The sequence below is a fragment of the Dendropsophus ebraccatus genome, chromosome 12, assembly GCF_027789765.1.
Source record: "Dendropsophus ebraccatus isolate aDenEbr1 chromosome 12, aDenEbr1.pat, whole genome shotgun sequence".
NCBI classification, from domain to species: domain Eukaryota; kingdom Metazoa; phylum Chordata; class Amphibia; order Anura; family Hylidae; genus Dendropsophus; species Dendropsophus ebraccatus.
Genome location: NC_091465.1, coordinates 64,557,688 through 64,584,265, shown reverse-complemented (window position 1 = coordinate 64,584,265; position 26,578 = coordinate 64,557,688). Strand labels below are relative to the sequence as shown.

At 43.8% G+C, this 26,578-nt stretch overlaps 1 protein-coding gene across 1 annotated transcript; it reads left to right on the top strand.

Annotated features, from left to right (window-relative positions):
* Nucleotides 1-450: 450 nt before the first annotated feature.
* Nucleotides 451-26,578, top strand: LOC138768732 (urokinase plasminogen activator surface receptor-like). Its single transcript, XM_069946688.1, has 8 exons — nucleotides 451-505; nucleotides 4,344-4,457; nucleotides 15,511-15,660; nucleotides 16,130-16,267; nucleotides 16,347-16,490; nucleotides 17,816-17,947; nucleotides 25,105-25,307; nucleotides 26,501-26,578. Exons 1-8 carry the CDS (start codon nucleotides 451-453, stop codon nucleotides 26,576-26,578), a joined length of 1,014 nt encoding a protein of 337 aa, XP_069802789.1.

The following is a 26,578-nucleotide window of genomic DNA, read 5'->3' as shown; positions in this document are numbered from 1 at the left end:
TTGGACCATATGTACTGGATACATTTCCTAGTGTATCTTTATAGTGATCAGAGCTCAGTTTTTCTAAGACAGAATCTTACGACTAAATGTACCAGTCGGCCATTTACCTTATTCATGTAACGTGCTTTGATCTTGTAATGTTGTGGTCCATCACCCCCTATCGCTTGTATAGCACTTTGGAAACAAGGGCGCTTTATAAATAAATAATAATAATAGAACTAGTACATAGGATAGACGTGTTCTCCAAACTTTCTTTCAGAACTTCTGTCCTTTCATTGCTGCAGGGAGTTTACGTTCCCATTGTACTATAGAAAACACTGAAATATGTAGACGGTCTAGAAAGGCAGAAAATGTCAGGGAGAGGCCGGGCTGCCGGCCGGTGGGTGGATCAGTCACGCAGGATGAGCCCCGGAGAGTGAAGCAGGTTAGAGAATGAAATAAGGAATAATAATGGAGATGGCCGAGTGTCTGCAGCTCCTGCTCCTCTGTGTCTCCCTCTCTCCAGGTCAGTACTCACACATGTCAGGGGGGTGCTACAGGCATATGGGATAAAGCTAAGAACGCAGCAGAGCTAAACGTGTCAAGTGATTGTTCTTTGTGAATTATAAGTGTTTGTGTGGTCCTGTAGAATCCTGGTCCTGTAAATGCCCCATGAAGACTTAGGGTAGTAATAAAGGGGCAGATCCCCCACAATCCCCCCCCCCCCCCGATAGATTGTACAGATCAGCATTGATTTCTTCTTTTTGGCTCTGTATACATATGTGTGTGTGTGTGTGTGTGTGTGTATGTTTGGCATATCTCAGGCCAGTATGTGCTGGCCTACATGTGTTTCCACCATATACAACATAATAATGGGCTATAACTTTTTTTCCCTAGCCACTAATTAAAAGTATTTTTTTTTACAATGAGGTCCTATGGATGACATATGCCACAGTATGCCTTTACATGGAAATACATTGGAAATTCCATTGGACTGAAGGACTGATAAAAGTGTGAACTGATCCTTACAGCTGATTATGGGGGTAGGGCAGCAGCATCCTGTGATAGCATGCTCCTTGGAAGCTGACATAGATATCAAGTACAATTTACAGTTTTTCAAAACTATAATACCTAGTATGATCCAACAGCAGAAGGATTTGACGCTCTGTTACAGAGCTCTAAATTGCCAGCATAGGCACAGTGAAAGGATAAAATCCTGACTGCCTTCAGTCACCACTAGGGGGAGCTTAAAGGCTTACTGAAGACAAATGTTGTACTAAGATCAATAGAAGCTGTATGTATGTATATGCATTAACAGCCCCTAATTCTGGCTTCAGGGATGTGAAGCTCTATATCAGTATAGAGTCTATATAACTAAAAGAAGAGTGACTACACTGTACAACTACACTTACAACATAGGTTTGTTGGGGTATCAAACCCCACTAAGGACACTAGATCAGATTATAAAGTATTATTAGATAAAATTGGTAACTAATCATTTTCTTTGGGCTTTATTACATAGCCTGATGACTAGTGTAAGATTACTGGGCCTGTTAGACGGCTTGGTGATCATGTAGCAAGGGCTGCACGAACATCATTAGCGATGTAAAATAATAAACGTTATACATACCTCCAGGGTGGATTTGTTTTAAATCAAACTGATTTAAATCACGATTTAAATCACGATTTAAATCACTAGTCCGGAAGGCTTGATTTAAATCAGTGATTTAAATCAAAGTTTCTACCTAAACTAGTTCTTGCTACTTTAACATGCAAGTAGATGAAGATTTTTAGAATCACTTTTTATATTACTTTTTTCTCCCCAGTTTAATGGGTTAATCATTCATATTTGGACACCACTGTTCTGTTGTACTTAGGAAGGAGAAAAATAATCCTGAACTTAATAACAATTTAAATGGATTTATTCAACTGAAACAATAACAACATTACAGCATACGTTATTTGCTTAAACAAACATCCATGTTAACTAATTTGGCTAAACAAAAAAAAAAAAAAAAATAGTCCAAACAATCAGAAACATATTGTCTAACTTCTTGGACTTGGTACTGAAGGGGATGATTCTGTATTCATAGGTTTGTAGAACAATAGGATTAAGGTCTTTTTCTCAACTCTGTGTTGTAACATTTGAGAACATATACAGCCTTTATTCTACTGAGTTAAACAACTCAGCTTTATCTCATGATGGAAGAACCTTTGGATGGTAAAATATTTTCCTCAAAAAGTAGTTTATTGAAAAAAATCCGATTTAAATCAAAAAAATCTGATTTAAATCAAAAAAATCCGATTTTTTTGATTTTTTTAAAAAAATCATTGATTTTTATCCACCCTGCATACCTCTCTACACTCCCAGTGTCCTTCTAGCTTCTGCCCGCTCACCACAGCTGCCTTTGGCACTTCTGACGCGATCTCCGAAGTGACAGGCCGCTCAGCCAATCACTGGGCAACAACACAGTGCCACACCCAGTGATTGGCTGAGCCGCTTGTCACTTTAGAGACCGCGTCAGAAAGGCCAGGCGGGTGCAGGGAGCGGGCAGAAGGAGAACACTGGGGAACATGGACAGATATGTATAAAGTTTATTATTTTCTTTTCACATTCATCAGCCATGTATCACTATCACACAGTGGCGTAGCTACCATAGAGGCAGGGAAGGCGGTTGCTATGGAGCCCGTGGAGGGAGGGGGCCCAAGGAAGATAAGAGCCTTCTGTGTCCTTTTGCTTAACCCCTTATTTACTGCAGTGTGTAAGTGACCCAGTGTTCTCTTACATGCTGCAAAACAAAAAAAAAAGATTAATAGAGAAGACAATTAGCTCTCTGCCTGACTACTCTGATAACCTCTGACCTCTGTTTTCTGAGTTCCTGCAGAGGTCAGGGGTTATCAGTGCAGGAGTAGCAAAGGAGAGAGCTAATTGTCTTCTGCATTAACCCTTTTTGTGTTGCAGCATGTAAGAGAACACTTGGGTCACTTACACACTGCAGTAAATAAAGCGTTAAGCAAAAGGTAGTCTGCTCCTGCACCTATGTATATAACAGAGAATTTTTTTTTTTGGCCACATCACCGAGTATCTGTGTGTGTGTATGTATATATATATATATATATATTAGTGTGTAGGAGAGGGGGGCCCCATACAGTTTTTTGCTATGGGGCCCCATGAATCCTAGCTACGCCCCTGCTATCACACGCAGCAATGCACGGGCGGCGGCCAAGGTTTTTATTTAAATTTAAATAACGACCATCAGCTGATGATAAGCCTGATTATCGTGCCATGTAATAGGGCCCCTTAAACTTGTAAAGGGTTAGAGAAAAACTGGGTTAATGTACAAATGCCAAGTTAGATGTTCTAGTACCACGGGCAGCTGTGGGAGATGATGCCACTTTGGTGCCATCTCCAATAAAGCGACCTGCTCAGTGGTATTTAGATCATTACTACCGAGGCTCCGGGCACAGAGCTCATCTGCCTCCTCCCATCCTCTTGCTCCATCTTCACTCCTCAGAATAGTGGAATTAACATTGCAAGAGGCTGAGGATTCAGCTGTAATGTCTCCTGTATAAATCATACACTTCTGTGTATCAGTGATGCCTCATGGTGGTCATAGAGGAAAGTCCAAAAATACCGGCAGCTCCAGAGGATTTAGCTTCTGCCTGTTAGGAGAGCAGACGCCATAACTGATGCAGTGAACTAGAGGCAGAAATATACAATCATCACAAGCAGTAAATTAACCCTACCCACCCACACCCACCCGCCCAACCCCGAGGGGGGAAAAAAAAAAAATAGAACTAGAGGTATACATAGTATAGAGAGGGGCCTACCACATACACCATCATACCACATACACCATCTGAGGCATAGAGACTCAGCTCTTGTCTGCCCCCACTCAATTTCTATGCTTACATTGCAGTGCTAACTGGGAAATTGTCCTTACTGTCCTTACTATAGTGCTTACTTTTTTCCCAATCCTAGACAACCTACTACCCATTGGGAATCAGGAGGAGCCTTGACATAGAGTCACCCTTTTCCAAGGGCCCCATGGGTGCTTCTATACCTGCATAGCCTTTAAAATTGTTTTTTTATGTCCCTTTTACCACCTGCTTAGATCAAATTACTCCCAATTAGTGGTCCAGCCTGTGGCCATCCAGGGGCCAATTCCCGATCCTGTTCTCAGAGGGTAGCTCTGTATTTAATAGGAACATGTCATCACTTGCTGCCTGAACCAGTGGCTGGTGGGATGAGAAAAAGCCACCAGGGACTACCCTCATGCTTTGTCATTCAGCATGAAAGCGATGACAGGTTCCCTTTAATGGACAGTTTGGTACTTTGACTTAATATTTCCATTTTTCCTTAGGACTGTCGCTGAAATGTAACTTCTGCACTGGATTACCATATAACTGCCAGGAATCTACCCAGCTCTGCACCCTGGACCAGACCAGCTGTATGTCACAGGCCTTCACAGTTATAGGTAGGGTGTCCATGTCTCAAACCACGTATTGCCCACTCTGCTGAAAGCCAAACTTTGTGAATGACAATAATCCCTATGATTTAAGGGGGGCATGTAACACCACTGTGGCTACATCCCTGACATTGTTTTCATTTCTCCTGCAATAGACCATTTTACCAAGGCTTCAGGGCCCTCATTGATCGTTAAATTTCATTAAACTTATTTATAGATATATATATATTAAAAAAGATAATAGATTGGTTTTTAGTATTGCGTTCAACATCCCAACCTAATGGCCATTTGGTAGTGATAAGCGAACTTACCAAACGTTCAAGTTTATCCAAACTCGAACATTCCGCATTTGACCCAGCGGCTGGAGAAGTTAGATGCAGCCCTAGAGCTGCTAGGAAAACATAGATACAGCCTATGGCTGTATTCCATGTTTTCCATGACTTCTTAGGGCTGCATCTAACTTCTCTAGCCACCAGGAGTCAAATGCAAAATGTTTGAGTTTGGATAGACCTGAATTTTTGGTAAGTTCGCTCATCACTACCATGTTGGCCTTCAGTTCTGAAACAATGACAGTGCCTCCAGCGTTCCCCATCCTCACTCTGCATTATTAATCAGAATTTTCTAAAAATGTTCCATAACAAAATGTGAAATGTCCTTATATGACATTATCATGGGTTGTCCCTGTTATTGTATTAAAATCATGATGTAATGAAGCCTATGGCTATCCGGTGATATTTGCAAATCTTTGGGTATATTGATGTGTTTGAGGTTTGCTATAAACCTTGGCAGATATACTAGTAAAACTGAGGTGTCCGTTCTATTCTAAGGTCCGACGATCAGACGAGTTTCTTGTTCGGCAGATTATTACTTTCTGTCACGATTATCCCGTGTAAGGATCGGGTCGATCTTCTTAAGACACAATTATTTCAACAAAGCTTTGAGACAGCTGCAGTTGAGTTCTGAGAATCTGTGTTCCTCAGCAGGGGAGTCAGCAGAGACCGAATCCGCAGCCACTTACTGTGGAATCCTAGGGACTTACTTCTTTTATGCACCAAATAACACATCAAACTGCCTATTCTTCCCCACAAAGATCTCAGCGCTTTCAGTATTTAAATATAGAAGCATTGGGAACATAACAATTGTAGCTCAAAGCATCCGCTTCTATTGTACTTCTATTGTGCATTGAATTTTCTTTCTTTTTTTATTTTTTTGCATAAATTTAAAGGGCCATTGTCGAAACTTTATTGTTTTATGGCAACAGTTACTAAACCAACAGTGTGTATTGAATTGGATTAGATGGGTTTAATGGTTCACTAGACAATTAAAGAACACTAGTTTCTAAATTATGCTATTCATGGGAAAGTCATTGTGATCTGTATATATGACTTTTACAATACAGTTATAAAACTACCAATAGAACTATAATAACACCACCTATGTACAAGAATATAATTACTATAATAATTCTATATACAAGAATATAACTACTATAATACCACCACCTATGTACAAGAATATAATTACTATAATACTGCCCCTATATACAAAAATATAACTACTATAATACTGCTCATATGTACAAGAATATAATTACTATAACCCTGCTCCTATGTACAAGAATATAACTACTATAATACTTCATCCTATGTACAAAAATATAACTACTATAACACTACCTCCTATGTAAAAATAAAACTACTATAATACTTTATCCTATGTACAAAAATATAACTACTATAAAACTACCTCCTATGTACAACAATGTAACTACTATAATACTGCCCCTATGTACAAGAATATAACTACTATAATACTGCTTCTATGTACAAGAATATAACTACTATAATACCGCCCCTATGTACAAGAATATAATTACTATAATACACAAGCTCCAAAGAGATGTCGGCACTATAGCATTCAGTGGTAAGGGATACGTTCAAAATGTGTTTTAAGTGTAGGAAGTGTCACTCTTGGTATCTCGGGTAACAGGATTGTTTAAACCCAATTGTCTTGCCTATATGTGGTGCTCAGACAGGTTTGCAGATATAAGTCCATCCAACATAATGCACAAGGCAGGTAGAGAAGCAACAGAAAGGTAACCAGATGCCGTGCCCTCAGCCTGAGGACAAACATCTGCTGGATCTGTCTTCCCCTGCCCCACACTAACCTGTTTGATGTCACCCTGAAATAAAGACACGTATTGCCTGAAGACTGGTGAGTGCTAATGGTTACCTTTCTGTTGCTTCTCCACCTGGCTTGTGCATTATATAACTACTATAATACTGCTCCTATGTACAAGAATATAACTACTATAATACTGCTCCTATATACAAGACTATAGACTATACCTACTATAATACTGCCCCCTATATACAAGAATATAACTACTATAATACTGCCACCTATATAACTACTGTAATTCCCTGAACCATAACTACTGTAATACTGCTCCTATGTACAATAATATAGCTACTATAATATGCACAACCCATGGTTGACACGAAAGCCTAACCAAAAAACATCACTGTGCCGGTCAGCGAACACAATCCCCGCAAAGCGTGCACAAGAAGAGAAGGGGGGCCACGGAATGGCCTAGGGACTTATGTGTATCAGAGACCTGCATGTTGGTACATGAGGCAATATGGTTTGATCAAATTATATACTAACTTCTGATGTTGGTTTTTAATGTAGCTGAACAAGCTTTCGTGTCAACCATGGATGCGATGTGCAGCCATTTCTGTCTTTTTGGCTTGTGCATATAACTACTATAATACTGCCTCTATGTACAAGAACATAACTACTATAATACAGCTCCTATATACAAGAATATAACTACTATAATACTGCTCCTAAGTACAAGAATATAACTACTATAATACTGCCCCTATGTACAAGAATATAACTACTACAATACTGCTCCTATATAAAAGAATATAACTACTATAATACTGTTCCTATATACATGAATATAACTACTATAATACTGCTCCTATATAAAAGAATATAACTACTATAATACTACTCCTATATACAAGAATATAACTACTATAACACTGCCTCCTATGTACAAGAATATAACTACTATAATACTGCCTCCTATGTACAATAATATAACTAATATAATGTAAACAATGAAGACAGAGGTCCGGGCACTCGCCGATCTTCTGGAATCTTAATTCAGGCACAATACATATCAGGGAAGGGAGGACAGGTGGAAGTGCGGGCGTACGTCACTGGGGTAGCGTATGCTCGCACTGCCACCTGTCCTCCTTTCCCTGATGTGTATTGTGCATATATTAAGATTCCAAAAGATCGGTGAGTGCCTGGACCTCTGTCTTCATTGTTTACATGATACATTCTTCTGTTTTCACGGAGCACCCTGTTGGAATTACTGTGTCATTGCATACTCACCTGCTATCACAGCGTTAGTGGTGCCGACCGCATTCTGCTTTAGAGACTATAACTACTATAATACTGCCCCTATATACAAGAATATAACTACTATAATACTGCTCCTACATACAAGAATATAACTACTATAATACTGCTCCTATATACAAGAATATAACTACTATAATACTGCCTCTATATACAAGAATATAACTACTATAATACTGCCTCTATATACAAGAATATAACTACTATAATAGTGCCTCTATATACAAGAATATAACTACTATAATACTGCCTCCTACCTGTGAGGAGGTGTGTTTGTAGCTCTCCTGCATAGCTCTGATGCCTGGAGAAAGCCCAGGGCGGGGCCACCCTGGGTGGGGAATCTCCCCAAGCGAGGCCCAGGCTCCAAGGCCTACACTGGGAGACAACTCCCAGCATTCTAAGGTGGATGAAAATCCCAAAGTTTCTAGTAATCAAAAGAACGTAAGCAGCACAAGTAAACTGAAAGATAACAAGATGGAAGTCAGTGAGAAAACAGCAGCAGCAGCAGCAGGAAGCCCAAGGCAAAGCCAGCAAGGTGAGCACATGGTCAAACAAGCAGGAGAAGCAGCAGGTGCACAGCCCCCCACTCCTGCACCCAGGCAGAAGAGGACATCTCTGGAGAGACAGACTCTGCAGGAGAACATCAGGCAGCAGGTGATGGTCTCCAGGATGGTGGGTCACGGCAAGACCAGATCTGCAACAAAGCTGGAAGGAAAGCTGGAACCAGGTGATTGCAAACAGCCTGAGAGAGCACAGAGGCCTACACCTGAGGAGAAAGAGCCAGAGAGACCAGCAGCACCAGAGAAGGAGCCAGAGAGAGCACCTGAGCTGCAGATGGCGGAGGAGATCCCAGGTCTGGTAAGGAGGATGGGGGAGCTAAAACACCATAAGCAACTGCTGCAAATGCAGATTGACTGTATTTACAATCTAAAAACTGTGCAACCAGAGAGTAACACCCTGTATGATGCTAAGCTGCACTCACTGAGCATTGAGCTGGCTGATGTGGTGAGGGAGATGGACTGTGTCCTGGAGAGGATGGGGCCTCTGGCTGAGACTTACCACAACCAGGAACGCTTTGCTGCCCAAGCTCAGACTGTATCATCCCAGTCTAGACCCTCAGACGCTGCGTCTATGTCCCAGCGAGGGCCACGTGTCATCCTGCAGGCCCCAAGCTTTGTATTCCAGAAGGAGAAAAAAGACCAGCTGGGACAACCACATGCACTACAAGTCCCAGCCAACACTGTACAACAGCAGGACATTGGAGAGTGTGGAGAGTCATCTGTGTGTGAGACTGTGGACAGTAATGTTAATCCTGGTGTACATAACCCTCAGGTAGCAGCACATGGACTACAAGTCCCAGGAGAAGCAACATCGGCACCACAAGTCCCAGCCAACACTGCCCAGCAGCAGGACAGTGGACAATTATCTGGGTGTCAGACTGTGGACAGTAGTGGTGGTCATGGTGTACCTGAGGTGTCAGGGGTTGGAGGGGATACGCAGTCTGTGTGGGACATGGAACCATCTGATGATGCCATGGTTGATGGGGTGGAGGAGGTTAAAAATAATGTTGCATGTGATTTCCCCCCATTAAGCCCCCCACATGTTGAGGCTGCCCCCTCTAGTACAGATCCTCACCCTAAACCCCCTGAGAGTGCCCCCCGTCAGGAACCCCCCAGAAACGCCTGGAGTCGGGGGGCTCCATCATTCACCCCCAGTGCCCATTATACCGGCCAGGCGTTTAAGAGGAGGAACGTGGTGAGGTTCAAACATAAGGGCAACAAGGAAGACCTTCCTGCCAGGAGACTGGTGATCCGGGAGCTCCTGTGCCACCAGATGGGGTTTACACCAGCCGACATCCTGGCCGTAATAAACCTTCCAGACAGACAGGGCTATGACGTTAGCTTTAAGCTCATGTCCAGTCTGGATCGGTTTTGGGCGCAGTTTCCCAGGTTTAGGGACACAGAGGGCTGGAGTAATTTCATCCTCATTCCCATTTCTAAGCCCGATACGGCCACGGTAAATATCATCTTCTGGAATGAGTCTGTTCCCCCCCAGGATATAGTGGTATGGCTCAGACGACACTGTGACCTCATGTCTGACCTCACCAAAGCCCGTGACGATGATGGTATCTGGACTGGAGGGTGGCGGGCACTGGTGAAACTACGGCAGCATAATAACATCACGCTGCATCTCCCCAATTCCTTCTTCATTGGGAGAGAGAAGGGGGTCTGTTTCTACCCCGGTCAGCCCAGGAAATGCTTTAAGTGCGGTAAACTTGGTCATGTGGCGAGTGTGTGCACGGTGCTGAGGTGCAACCTGTGTGGGGAGGTCGGCCATGTCAGTTCCATCTGCAAGAACATCCGCTGTAACCTATGTGGTAGGATCGGCCACCCGCACAGGGAATGCCCAGATGCCTGGCACAATATATGTGGAGACCTCCCTGACCAGGACTTGCTGACAGCGACAGATGTCTTAGAGGAGGAGGCTTTAATATCAGGGACAGTACTGACCAGACAGGAGGTCCTGCAGGGGTCAGACAATGTAGAACCAGGTCCATCATCAGAGGGGGTGCAAGCACACACACAGGGGGTACAGAGACGCACAGAGGGGGTACAAGCACCCATAGAGGCCACCTCAGACCAACAGCAGTCACAGACAGTCTCCTCTAGGTCACCATCTGTATCTGAGGAAATTAAGTGCAATAAGAGGAAGAAAAAAGACCCGTCCACCCGAAAACCTGAGGAGAGTCCCAGCGCAGGCCAGAGGGCCAAGAAACCAGTCACTACCATTGATGGAGTCATGGTCTTATCTAATAGATATGATGTCCTCTCAGAATCAGATGGTGACTATGAGAAAGAGCTAGGAAGGATAGATAAAGAGTGTGAAGAGGACACAGGGCTCCCCCGCACAAAAAAGAAAACACCTACTGTAGAGACTCCAACACAGTCAGATATGGAGACTGGGGGTAGAGACAGCGACTCTGACATATAATGATGGCAGTCACGTATATGGTATTCCTCTATTGTCTTCTCATGGCTGGGTTCTCATTAAACATCATCTCCAGTAATGCCAACAGTATAAAAGTAAGAAGAACAAGACATGCAGTATACGACCATCTGAGACACCTTAATGCTGATGTCATCTTCTTACAAGAGACACGTCTGACGTCATCTGGACTGTTGTCTGAGGCCCAGAGAGATTGGACATCTGGTCCGTCCTTTTGGTCTCTGGCTGTAGAGCCTTATGCGGGAGTAGCCATACTTTTTACCACCACTGACGTGACTGTACATAGGATGACTGAGGTTGTTATGGGAAGGTGTCTGGTCCTTGAGGTCACTGTCCACGGCAGACGGCTTAGATTTATTAACATCTATGGCCCACAGACAGTGACCGAAAGGATCCATGTGTTTAATGAGGTGAAGCCATACCTGTTTACCTCTATGCCCGTTGTATTAGCTGGAGACTTTAACGTTGCCCGGTCATCAGGTGACAGGTCCTCCGGCAGAGCTGTGGTCAGGGACTCTACAGTCCTTAATAATATCATTTTGCAGGCTGGTCTGAGTGATGTGTTTACTCAGGGTGGAAGGAGGCCAAAATTCACATACTGCTGTGGTAACAGGAGGAGTAGAATAGATCTGGCGTTTGTGAATCCCACAGAAACTATTAGTGGTATAAATGAGAAAGCCGTCCCATACTCCGATCACCTGGCCTTGTGTTTCTGTCTGGGAGTCGCTAAACGTCCAGATCTTGGTAGGGGGTTATGGAAACTTAATTCCAGCCTCCTGGATGACGTTCATGTCCAGCGTTGTGTTCACTCCCTCCTTCAGAACCAACTTGAGAGAGTGGATTTTTATAACAGTATGGCTGACTGGTGGGAGGATGTCAAGGAGGAGATCCGCTCCCTCTTGAAGAAACTGTCTATTAAGAAAGGGAAGAGTAAGTATGGCCAGTATCTAAGACTGCGTAAAGAATTGGAGTCACTCTATTCGGCGGGTGAGGGTGACCAACAAAGGATTGACCGGCTGAAATCTGAGATAAGGCAGTATCAGTACAGTAGGTATACCTCCCTGGTGGTTGAACGGGATTATGGGTCCTTAGGGTCTCCTGATCCCTTTGAGAATTGCCGGGAGCGGGTGGCAAAGAAATTAATCTCAGGTCTCACTGACTCCGAGGGTGTTTTGCAGGAATCGCGGGAGGGTATCTTGGGGGTCGTGAGATCCTACTATACTGACTTGTTTCGGAGGAAGGCTTTGGATAAGGAAAAAGTGACCCAATTCTTGGAGGCAACTCCAGTGCCTGATACTAATAATTTGGACTTTTCTCCTTTGACAGCAGAGTTAACGGTGGAGGAGGTCAAAGAGGCCATTGATAAGTTACATCTGAAGAAGGCACCAGGTCCAGATGGGATAACAGCAGAATTCTATAAGAAATTCAGAGACCTCTTGGCTCCAATCCTTGTGGATGTATATAGGAATTGTCTAGAAAATCACCTGATGCCTCCATCCATGAGGGTCTCATCGTTGATTCTGCTGTCTAAAGGTAAAGACCCTAGCGACATCAAGAACTGGAGGCCAATTGCCCTCTTGAATGTCGACAGGAAGATTCTGGCAAAAATTCTGTTCTCTAGATTAGTTTGTTTGTCCCCGGCACTGTTGGCAGGCTGTCAGTATGGCACGGTAAAAGGGCGGAACATCTCTGGAGCGGTGCTCTCTATCAGGGAGATGTTTGAGAGATGTAAAGCCCTTGGGTGTGGGAGATATGTTGTAGGTCTTGACCAGGCTAAAGCCTTTGACAGAGTAGATCATGTTTATCTATGGGCCACTTTATCAAAGTACGGTATTCCGGGACAATTCATAGATTGGCTGAGAACTTTGTATTGTGAGGCTGAGAGCTTTCCTCTGATCAATGGTTGGCAGGGTGGCACGTTCAGGGTAGAGGCAGGGGTGCGACAGGGTTGCCCACTGAGTCCACTGCTGTATGTGTTTGCTATCGATCCGTTCCTGAGATCACTGCAGCGGTGGGGTTTTCAGGGGGTACCAGTCCCCCATTGCTTGCCCCTGGATGTTGTTGCTTACGCGGATGATGTGACTGTAGTAATATCTGAGCCTCGTGAGGTGGAGATGTTGTCTGCAGCCATCAGAAGCTACTCGGAGGCCTCAGGGTCTCTGGTCAACCTTGAGAAGAGTCAAGCTTTCTGGACATTGAATACAGACCCAGATTTTGATCTGCCGCAGTTTGCCAAGGCCTCCACCCATATTAAGATCTTAGGGGTTAAATTTGGGAGGGATGACAATGCCAGGCTAAATTGGGAGGAAAAGTTGGAAGCCGGAAATGTAAAGGTTCAGCGATGGAAGAACTGGAGGCTGACCTATAGAGAGCGGATCTCAATGTTGAAGACTTACCTGGTCCCCGTCTTCTTGTACGTCTCTGTCGTCTTTCCTTTGCCAGAAACTTTCTCGGCTAGGCTCTTTAGCCTGTTCTTCCAGCTTTTATGGGGGAACAGGTTGAACCCAGTTAAAAGAGGGATAACTTACCTGCAGAGGAGAGAGGGTGGGCTAGATATGTTAAATCCAAGGGTGTTCTTTGACTCCATGTTTCTTAAAGTCAATTTTGGTTGCCTGGACTCAAACAACAGTCCTCTGTGGGTGAATAGTGTCAGGGACTGGATATTGCCTTTTGCAGAACCTTGGATGCGAGGCGGCAGTCTCAAGAGGGGGAGATTGACTCCTGGACACCTTCCCCAGTATCTGGAGTATGGAATACGATGTCTCAAGAAATGGGGTATTGATAAATCTTTCATAGAGAGTAAAACCAGGAAAGATCTATACTCCAGAGTGTGTAAGACCTTCTACAGTGTACAGCCTGTACTTAGGGACTGTCCAACCACAACCCTGCAGGATAGTCTGAGGCTTCTCAATGATCCGCGGCTCCCCCCTAAGTTCTGGGATATTGCCTGGCTGTCATTACAGGGGAAGCTTTTTGTCAGGGGAAATCTAAAGTTCCTCAGTGTGTCAGATCGCATGTGTCCCTTGGGTTGTCAGCAGGAGGAGACTATGGTTCACTTCTTCTCAGATTGTTGGGGTGGACGGAAAATCTGGTGTGACATATCAGCCAAGCTACAGATCCCCACATTACAGTCCCTGAAATACCCAGAAATCATCTATGGGGTCACATCTAATGGGTATAACATCAACCAGGGGACCCTGTATCTGATCATCTCGGTGACCAAGTATTACCACTGGCACACTAGAACAAGAGTCTCCATACATAGTGAGCCATTCAATCACAGCAAAGCCATATCCCTCATTCTGTCAGAGCTCAGGTGGATCCAGGCACTAGAGGTCAGGAAAAAAGGGGAGAACATCAGATTATGGAGGAACGTCCATCTGGACTGATGTATTGTATTGTATTGTATATTGTCATGGAGGCTATTATTTACTTCTTTTTCTTTTCCCCTTTAGTTAAAATGCACTTAAGGTACAATTAGTATAAATTTATTTTCCTTTGCACAAGTATAAGTTATACTGTATGATCATTTATTTATTTATTCTGATGGAAAAGTATTTCTGTATTTATGTTTGTTTTATACAAATAAAAATTGCCTCCTATGTACAAGAATATAACTACTATAATACTGCCTCCTATGTACAATAATATAACTAATATAATGTAAACAATGAAGACAGAGGTCCGGGCACTCGCCGATCTTCTGGAATCTTAATTCAGGCACAATACATATCAGGGAAGGGAGGACAGGTGGAAGTGCGGGCGTACGTCACTGGGGTAGCGTATGCTCGCACTGCCACCTGTCCTCCTTTCCCTGATGTGTATTGTGCATATATTAAGATTCCAAAAGATCGGTGAGTGCCTGGACCTCTGTCTTCATTGTTTACATGATACATTCTTCTGTTTTCACGGAGCACCCTGTTGGAATTACTGTGTCATTGCATACTCACCTGCTATCACAGCGTTAGTGGTGCCGACCGCATTCTGCTTTAGAGACTATAACTACTATAATACTGCCCCTATATACAAGAATATAACTACTATAATACTGCTCCTACATACAAGAATATAACTACTATAATACTGCTCCTATATACAAGAATATAACTACTATAATACTGCCTCTATATACAAGAATATAACTACTATAATACTGCCTCTATATACAAGAATATAACTACTATAATAGTGCCTCTATATACAAGAATATAACTACTATAAAACTGCTCCTATGTACAAGAATATAACTACTATAATACTGCCTCCTATGTACAAGAATATAACTACTATAATACTGCCCCTGTATACAAGAATATAACAACTATAATACTTCATCCAATGTACAAAAATATAACTACTATAACACTGCCTCCTATTAACAAGAATATAACTACTTTTATACTGCTCCTATATACAAGAATATAACTACTATAATACTGCCTCTATATACAATAATTTAACTACTATAATACTGCTCCTATATACAAGAATATAACTACTATAATAGTGTATCCTATGTATAAGAAGATAACTACCAAAATACTGCCCCCTATGTACAATAATATCTATGTAAAAGAATATAATGCAGTACAGTAATACCGTCAATCTTTTCTTGCAGAGTCTGGGAATATCACAGAATGGACGTATAAAGGCTGCTCGCAAGGCCTAGTCTGCAACCAGACAGTTTATGTGGATCTGGGGTACAGGCAAACCTATGTCAGCTCCCAGTGTTGCATCTCAGACTTTTGCAATACTGGCACATACTATGGTAAAGTCCATTCATGTTTATTAGTCTATTCACTTCATCTAGTCTTGATATTGTGTTTGTTAACAGTTTGTAAATGTTTCTTGTTTGACTGAGTATGCAAATTCTACAAAATCTGATTCATAGATGACCCACAACTTCTTAATGTCTTACAAAATCACACCACTTCATTACAGTCAGAAGGGGCATTAGGGCCGTGCCCCAGGGCTCGTAGTCAGAGTGGCCCACAGACTACTCTTAGAGTTTTGGTAAAACAATAACCACTTCTCAGAAGTCTGAGTAGAACAGGACCTTTAGCATCCTCACCCTCGGAACCTGTAAGGAACATAGAAGAGAGTGCATAGGCCTTCCAAAAATTGTATCTTCTTAGGAGTAGGTAACAATAAACCCCCAATACTTGGGCGCCATAGTGACTTTTTAAGAGAAGGTAGCTGTAATTTCATTCTATGTAGTAATTTTGTTTTTCTTTCAGCACAAGTCTCTGTATCCGGTCTAACATGTGCGACCTGTGAGGGTAACAGTGCATCCTGTGCATCACCCAACCTGACGACTCTCCAATGTGCTGGAGTACAAGATCGCTGTATGACTATCAAGACTGTGTATGTCAATGGTGAGACTAGACCAGAGTCTGGACCATGTATGGACAATATATCAAGCATCACATATTAAGAATACTCTTATTCCTGCAGTTTCCAGCTCAGACGTTGTATTTAAAGGCTGTGGAACAGGTAATCTTTGTGGACGGCGGCTGGACTATAACACCGGTGGCCCCAGAGTATACACACAGGTGTCATGCTGTGGGCTCAACAATTGCAACAAAGGCGTCCAGTCAGGTAATGTACACACCTCACACCAAGGCATGGGATTCACTGGGTTACATTGCCTTTGTAAAAAGTATTATATATTTTTTTAGACAGTGTTTAAAGTCTAATTGTCAAGAGTCTTCATGACATTCAACCTTTTGGATCATTTTGCTTACTCCACTCAGCTTAAAGAGGATGTACCACCAGGTACATCCTCTTTAATCTGAACCCACGGATCAAACGGCGCTGTCACGGGGAAGCCGTTTTTCGGACCGCGGCCTGGTTCCCGGGCACGGCGCTGTTCTATGCACCGGAAACGGCCGGTGCTCAAGCACTGGAGGTAGGCCGGCCCGCCCCCAGTGGAAGGGAATTGCCTCCCCTGTATGACGCGGCTCCATTCATTTTAAGGGAGGCGCGTCATACAGGGGAGGGAATTCCCTCCCACTGGGGGCGGCCCGACCTACCTTCAGTGCTTGAGCACCGGCCGGTTCCGGTGCATAGAACGGCGCCGTGCATGGGAACCGGGCCGTGGTCCGAGGGTTCAGATGGGAACCGGCGCAGTTCGATCCGTGGGTTCAGATTAAAGAGGATGTACCTGGTGGTACATCCTCTTTAAAGGACAACTCTGGGCAGGCCAATTTTTTGTAAAAGGGATGGGAGGGGTAGGCTGAAAGAAATAATGTGCTTTCACCTGCCTTGCTCCAGCCACGTATTGCTGCTCCAGTCCCTTGGGCCCCCAGCCACTTCCTGGTTAGAGAGGGGACACAGTCAGCGCCTGAGGCAAGACCCCATTATGGCCGCTGACTGTCACGACCCAGGTCCCCTCTTACCAGAAAGTGGCTGGGGACTCGGGGGACCGGAGTGGTGGTACGCAGCATCAGCACTAGAGTTTCCCCTTCCAGTTCATCGAGGAAGCAGGGGTTACGGCAGGCGTACGCCCGGGAAAAGGGGTGCATAATAATCTAATGTGACTATGTGTAGAATATACGGAGACCTTATGGTTATATCCTATGGGTTGTAGTAGGACTGTAGTAGCATGAACCTTATACTCTTGCTCCACCCTTCTTATCCCAGAATGACGTAGTCCTTGGGGTAGTTTCCTTCCCCTGTACATATGCCGTGGAGTCTTGCACTAGTTTTGATTTCCATGGATTATGAGCAGGATCCTACTGTCCTGTAGGCACTGACTGGACTTTACATGAAACTCATTATAAAAATCTGGGCTTATACCACATGCAGACTTTGGGATAAATATCTGAGATTCTGCATTTATACCCATGTTATGTCCTCCATATAGAACCAGATGTTATAAAAAGAAATGCAAACCTTTTATCCAAAGTATTTTTCTCCAACAGTGACAGTGGACGAGACGCCAAATGGATATCAGTGCTATGCGTGCAACGAGACTGGTAAAGGAGAGTGCCGCACACCAATCACAAACACAGTCACGTGTACAGGGAACATGACCATGTGCATGGACGCAGTAGGTAATACCGCAGTATACAATTACAGGCTTATCTTACAAAGGTTGTACAGGATTACACCACAGGTCATTGCAGTTGATGTCCATTGACCTCTATAGAGCTGAACTGCAATTCCACAAATATCCATGGACAGTAGAGGCAATGTTTCTAGAAGGAAGGAGCCATGTTTTTCTAATTCTGCACATTGTATTACTTTAAGGCAGTGCTTCTCAATTCCAGTCCTCACCAACAGGTCTTGTTTTGAGGATTTCACAGGTGAGATAATTATACTCAGTGCATCAGGTCTTATCACAGCTGTTCTTTGTATGGAATATCCTCAAAACATGACCTATTGGTGAGGCCTGAGGACTGGAATTGAGAAGCACTGCTTTAAGGGAACCAACCACTAAGAAATTGCCTCCGCAGCTATAAATACATTCCTAGTATGGTTTCCAGCCATGCTGAAAGTTACTTATGTTGCCCAAAAATGTACTTTGTAAGTCTTGCCTACTTAGGCATTTGGCTGTCCTCCGCTGTTTAATAGTCATTACAGGTGGGAAAACTTTGTTATTCACACCTCCCTGGCATCATTGCTGTATAGGAGCCTTCAGATGTCAGGGCCCCTGGGAACACAGAGACACAGGACTAGTGGGCCCTATGGCTAAGACCCCCCCACGCTGTCCCTACCTACTTGCAGAGCAGGCCCTAAACGACCGTCCGTAACTGGGCGGCGTTCCCTACGCTGCAGTAAGTGCGAATACAGACAAGACACAGTACAGACGAACAAGGTACAATGACAGCAGACAAGGCAAAGCCACAAAAACACACAAAAGGACAGGACCAAGAAAGCAGCAAGGAACGGAGGACCAAACAAACGGAGGACGAAAGCCAGGGATGAAACAAGGTAACGATGGAGCCAAAGCCAGAGATACAACAAGGTAACGGTGGAGCCAAAGCCAGAAATACAACAAGGTAACGGTAAAGCCAAAGCCAGAGAACATGAACTGGGGACTGTACAAGGAACACCGAGGACAAGTAAGGCACACTGAGGACTAAAGGAGAACACTGAACCAAAAGACAAAGAAGGTAATAAACAAGCAAAGGGATCAGGAACTAGGAATACAGACAATCTGAGAAAAGGCAGGATCTAGCTGACAGACAAGCTGAACAACACTATCAAGAGCGCAGACTGAAGGGAGGGAGAAACTTATAGGGAGCAGAAGTCCCGGACTCCAAGCAGATAGGCTGAGCAGGAGAAACACACAAGAGAAACACTGAAAGCCAGAGGAGAAGAGACCTGTCAATCACAACACAGCAGACACAATTAGTGAAAATAGTAAATGTAGGAGACAGCACTTCTTGTGAAAAAACGTGATTTTTTATTCACATCAGACGCGACGTTTCGGCTGGTACTTCAGCCTTTCTCAAGCGCTTGAGAAAGGCTGAAGTACCAGCCGAAACGTCGCGTCTGATGTGAATAAAAAATCACGTTTTTTCACAAGAAGTGCTGTCTCCTACATTTACTATTGGATTGAAGCCGAACGGAAGGGTCCTGTGCGGTGAGACGTGCACTCCATCTAAATATTCTTATCATTTTTTTCCATTTTTTCCAGTGCTGTCCCAGTTTGATTTTTATACAATTAGTGAAAAGACCACAACAAGGAAAGTGCAGGGAGAACTAGGAAAACATGGACCGGATCACAAAAAACATAAGCAGAGAACATAAGAAAACCAGGCACGGACCTAATGCCAAAAGCGCAGTCTTTGGCGCACAGGTCGAATCTTTGCAACAGAGGGTGGCACTCATGCCTTTTCAGGCGCGATCATGACATCAGCATCATAGAGGGTCCGTCCCTGAGTGCCGATGCTCCCTGGGAAGCATGAATAACAAAGAGTTTTCCCACCAGTAGTGACTACTTAACAGTAGAGGACCGGCCACATGCTTTCAAGCTTCTAGCGATTACTTATATGGCTGGAAACCGTTCTAGAGGCCATATAGGAATGTATTTATAGCTGTGGGTGGACATTTTTAGTGATTGGTTCCCTTTAAGCTCAACTTTTATTACACTTATAACAAGTGTTTTGTGAGAATGCTCTATTGAGCACTGTGGTGCTTGGATGAAGGAACGCATTGGATTAATGTAATGAGTCCTAATGTGTCCTGCAGTCAGTTTTAGACTAAGGGCCCTATTCCACCGGACGATTATCGTTCAGATTATCGTTAAATCGTTCGAGTCTAAACGATAATCGTTCGGTTGAAATGCAGTTAACGATTAAAGACCGAACGAGAAATCGTTGATCGCTTTATAAGACCTGGACCTATTTTTATTGTTGCTCGTTCACAAATCGTTCGCATTAAATAAGACATCGTTCGGTCGTTCACAATAGATACGAACACAATAGCGAAGAAATAGCGAAGAAAAAACTATCGCAATTACGATCATAAGTAACGATTATCGTTCCATGGAAATGAGTGAACGTTTTCAGGTCTTTCGCAATAGCGGTTGTTTGAGATCGTTAATCGTTAACGATTATGCAAACGATAATCGTCCGGTGGAATAGGGCCCTAAGTGTGGCTTTAAGTGCTCAAATACTGCCCCACAACATACTCACAGTTAAATGGGGATGTCCAGGATAAAAAAATTGATAGCCAGTCCCAGGGCCGGACTGGGACTGAAAATCAGCCCTGGCACTCACACCCCTCCAGCCCACATACCATATCACACTTAGGTCATGTTGTGTTGTATTGCAACTCATTTTTATTTACAGAAATGGTGCCAAGTCTATCTATCTATCTATCTATCTATCTCCTATCTATCTATCTATCTATCTATCTATCTATCATGCAACAACAGGTTACAGCAGTGATAATATATATAAGTAGGGTCCTAGGGAAATTTTTAGGATATGTAAAATAATATTACACATTTCCTGTATAATATTAGCACTGGAAAGACAATTTTCTATGCATGATAATTATGTATATCTCTAAATAGCTATTATAGTTACCAAAAATTACCAGTATACAGGAAGCGAATATCATCATTACTGTTACTGGCCAATCTATTATAAAGAGACTGATACTACCATTTTTACAGTATACAAGTAACAGATAATACCTCAACACTGTGACCACTACCATAATCACTACATGACTAATACCACTATGCTGTCACTGAATAAATCCACTACACAAACACAAGTATTACCAATAAAATAAGTATACACAGGACAAATAATACGGCACACCATGACCACTACCATCATCACCATACAGTGACTGGATAATACTGCTGTACTGTCTATTAATAATATTCCCTTTATAGCACCAGTTTATAAAATGCAATATTCTACCTCAGCATTGACCAGAGATGAAGTTCAGAGAATTTGGGTTCATGTGAACCTAAACTTACTGTAAGGTCTCTCATCTCTAGCAGTGACCACATAGAGGTAAAGATCCAGCTATACAAAGGATCTACAGACCTTAAGAGTGTGTTCACACATACAGGATCTGCAGCAGATTTGATGCTGCAGATAGCTTTGTTACTCAATGACGGAACCCAGCATCAAATCTGTTGCAGATCCTGTACGTGTGAATGCAACCAAAAAGTGATTATGCATGATTGTGCAGTTACATCCAGTGACTTACAGGAGGCGTCTTCCTACATGAATCATAAGTGACCTTTTTGGTAGTCAAAGTTGTCTGTTTTTTCCTTTTCTTTCCATCTGGCTCAGCCCATCATGAAGATTTCTCCAGCCATGACTCGTCTCCCCAGAATCTGCGAGACAAACACTTTAGGCTCCACGCTTTAGCACCATCCTAACCTTATACCTCATCATAACCTTATACTCCCCATTGCTTTACACAGTAACAGTGCCCCCTCTGTGCTCCCACATAAGCAGTCAGGCTCAATATGTGCCTCTAAATAGTAGTCAGGCAGCTCTGTGTGCCTATATAGTATTAGACCCTCTCTGTGCTATGTCATTATATGGGCAACATCAATGCTCCCCTATAGTAAGCTCCCCTGAGCAGCAGTCCCCATATACCATAGGTCCCACTGAGCAGCAGAACTTATATAGCACAGGTCCCCATGTGCAGCCCCTAAATAATATAGCCCCCCACACAATATAGATGCCCTGTGCAGTCCCACATAATATAATATAGGCCTTCCCCCTGTGTAGTGCCCATAGTATATCCCCCTTTGTAGCCCCCACATAGTATAGCCACAACATATTATTCCCCCCTTCTTGTATCCCCCAAATAGTATAGGTCTCTGTGTAGCCAGCCCCCACATAGTATAGTCACAACATACAGGGATGTCACTCAGGATATGCACAGTATACAGGGATGTCACTCAGGATATGCACAGTATACAGGGATGTCACTCAGGATATGCACAGTATACAAGGATGTCACTCAGGATATGCACAGTATACAGGGATGTCACTCAGTATATGCACAATATACAGGGATGTCACTCAGTATATGCACAGTATACAGGGATGTCACTCAGTATATGCACAGTATACAGGGATGTCACTCAGGATATGCACAGTATACAGGGATGTCACTCAGGATATGCACAGTATACAAGGATGTCACTCAGGATATGCACAGTATACAGGGATGTCACTCAGTATATGCACAATATACAGGGATGTCACTCAGTATATGCACAGTATACAGGGATGTCACTCAGTATATGCACAGTATACAGGGATGTCACTCTGTATATGCACAGTATACAGGGATGTCACTCAGTATATGCACAATATACAGGGATGTCACTCAGTATATGCACAGTATACAGGGATGTCACTCTGTATATGCACAGTATACAGGGATGTCACTCAGTATATGCACAGTATACAGGGATGTTACTCAGTATATGCACAGTATACAGGGATGTCACTCAGTATATGCACAGTATAGAGGGATGTCACTCAGTATATGCACAGTATACAGGGATGTCACTCAGTATATGCACAGTATACAGGGATGTCACTCACTATATGCACAGTATACGGGGACGTCACTCAGTATATGCACAGTATACAGGGATGTCACTATATGCACAGTATACGGGGACGTCACTCACTATATGCACAGTATACAGGGATGTCACTATATGCACAGTATACGGGGACGTCACTCACTATATGCACAGTATACAGGGATGTCACTATATGCACAGTATACGGGGATGTCACTCACTATATGCACAGTATACAGGGATGTCACTATATGCACAGTATACGGGGACGTCACTCACTATATGCACAGTATACGGGGATGTCACTCAGTATATGCACAGTATACAGGGATGTCACTATATGCACAGTATACGGGGACGTCACTCACTATATGCACAGTATACAGGGATGTCACTATATGCACAGTATACGGGGATGTCACTCACTATATGCACAGTATACAGGGATGTCACTATATGCACAGTATACGGGGACGTCACTCACTATATGCACAGTATACGGGGATGTCACTCAGTATATGCACAGTATACAGGGATGTCACTATATGCACAGTATACGGGGATGTCACTCACTATATGCACAGTATACGGGGATGTCACTCAGTATATGCACAGTATACAGGGATGTCACTATATGCACAGTATACAGGGATGTCACTCACTATATGCACAGTATACAGGGATGTCACTCAGTATATGCACAGTATACGGGGATGTCACTCACTGTGTAGCCAGCCCCCACATATTTCCCTCCCCCGATAGTATAGCCATAACATATTATCCCCCCCCCCCACATAGTATAGGTCCCTGTGCAGCCAGCCCCCACATAGAATAATCACAACATATTATCCCCCCCTGAAGCCCCCCACACAGTGAAAGCATCCCTCTGTAGCCCCCCACATGGCATTTCCCCCTGTACAGCCCCCACATAGTATAGGACCCCCTCTGTAACTGTAACCACATGTTATAGGCCCCAACCGAAGCTCCCACATGAGCATTCATGTAAAAAACAAAAAAACAAAAGTATACTCACCTCTGGTGGATCCAGCAGGTCCTCTCTGGTCCGGTGCTGTTAGCTGCTTACATATTCCGTTACCGGCAGCCCGATGCAGCCCGGCCCCGGAGGCTCACAGCTCCAGCCCCGCGGCGCCTGCATCTCTCTCCTCTCCTGCTCGGGCGGGCAGCAACTGATGACGTCACAAGTCTGCCGACGAGCAGGAGAGGAGAGGGATGCAGGAGGCGGGGCTGGAGCTGTAAGCCTCCGGGGCCGGGCTGCAGAATATGTAAGCAGCTAACAGCGGCAGATGCAGGGCGGCCCGCGGGGGGCGGGGAGCTGGGGGGTGTAAGCGCGTGGTGGCCGGTGGTTTACTTAAGGCCCTATTCCACCAACAGATCTGACGACAGATTATCTGCCAAAGATTTGAAGCCAAACCCAGGAACAGACTATAAACAGAGAACAGGTCATAAAGGAAAGACTGGATTTCTCCTCTTTTCAAATCCACTCCTGGGTTTGGCTTCAAATCTTTGGCAGATAATCTGTCGTCAGATCTGTTGGTGGAATAGGGCCTTTAGCAGGGGGGCTGGTCGGCGGCCCTCCGACTGATAATCTGAGCAGCCCAGCGGGCATTTGCCCGGCCTGCCAGATTATCAGTCCGGGCCTGGCCAGTCCACAGGATAGGCTATTATTGTTGATTGATGGGGTGCTGACAGCTGGCACCCTGTTGATCAGCTCTTTGGCACCTAAAGTACAGTGAGAACAGAAAAAGAACCATTTGGCTCTTCTCCCTGTATAGTGGCACCATTGGTGTAATGCAGCGTTATAGGCAGCCTAAAGTAATCTAGCCTCTGACTTTCTGGCACTTTGCCCCACCGCCTGCCCAGCCTGCAGTAACATATTGCATTTTTTCTTTCTCATTTTTGTATATATTTTGTTTACATGTCCCTTGAAGGTGAAGCAGGCACCCTTTGCTCTTCTGAGCAGGGGGTAACTTGAGTCTCCCATTGATTTCAGTGGGTTTTGTCGCTCTAGTTTTTAGTGCTCAATCAATACTAATTAATACCAATATGACCATGGATACTATTGCAATTTGATGAGATCAATAGAAATAGAGCTAAGTAATATAATATATACAGACTGCTATATACTGACTACTTCTGATTAACTCTGTTCTGTGGATATTTGTACAGGGTTTCCTCGGGGGAACACTCTGATGCGAGGCTGCTGCTCTAAGGACGTATGTTGGGGTCTTTCAGCTTCCTTGGCTCTCCAGGCCAGTCAGAAGCTGTACTGCTGTCAGGGCAATCTATGTAACAGTGGAAACATTGCATCGTATTTCTCGGGTTGCACTACTGCCCACAGGAGCACGTTCCTTATAGGCGGAGCCCTACTGGTACTGATGAAGGTGTTATGGACATTACTGTGATTGGAGCCACTTAGTAGCAAGAAAGATGTGTTGTATACTAAAACATCATGAAACTTTTGTAGTAGTCTGCTATACACAAAGGATATTTTGTGAGCTGAATCAGGTCCGTATACTAAGGGGGAGGAATCTCAATATAAAATTGTTATGGGATGCCACCTTCTTTATGGAGCTTCCAGTAGGCACAAAGTTGTTCGTCTGTTGCATCTCTTGCCGCTGAGACCTGATTGCAGAAAGACTTTGGATCCGTTCATCCCATAAAATGTTGTTTTATCACATACTAAGCGCTACAGTGTCAAAGCTCCTGTAATGGTGCCAGACAGCCAGTCTTCCTGTTCCTGAAATTGCCAATAGGATGAACAGAGAATACTGAAGACTAGAGATGATCGAACAGGGCCGAGGGTTCGTACAAACCCAAACCATTGGCATTTGACTGTATCCCTGTTTTCCAGGCGGTACTCGGGCTGTCTCCACCTTCCCCATGGAACAGGAAGGCAGCGGGAGTCAAATGATGATGGTTCGGGTTCGTACGAACCTAAACCTCAGCCCTGTTCGATCATATCTACTGAAGACTACTGTGGGGTGAGAAGTGTGTATTAAGGCAGAAGGACAGGGGCGAAATCTGGTACTGTTCTACTACACTCTAGATGCTTAGAAGACATAGACGCTCACAGAAATAAACCAATACCGATCCATATTAAGTTTTAGCATTTAGTTGAAAGAGGAAATTTTATAATGGGTACAGCATTTAATTATAAGACTGTGTCAGTGACATAGATTTTAAGTCTGTATAGGCTGCAATCCCATCCAGAAAGGTAAGAAATTCATCAGTAGACAGTTCTGTCCGCGGCTTTTCTTCTCTGAGATCAAATGGATCAGGAATGTTGAAATCCAAATGCCCAATCCTCATCTCCTCCGACATATACCTTGAGGGGAAAGTTAAAAGTCCCCCTAGCACTAGGGTTTAAATTGATCCTATTGGATTTGGCCTATGTTAATCTAATGTGTATGGGCGCCCTAAGCCTGGAAGGAGTCTTTGGCCATCCTAAGAGAACAGAAGAGAGTGGTGTCAGCATTTAATGTGTAATGTCCTAATGTCCACCAGGTAGTGGTAACAGAGGTACTGTTAGGATCATGGACATGATTATGGTCATGTCTTGTAGATGCTGAATGTTAAGGCCTTTTTCTCCAGCTGTCTCTTGGCAGATTTGGGGAAAAGTCAGAGATTGATTGGTTCATGA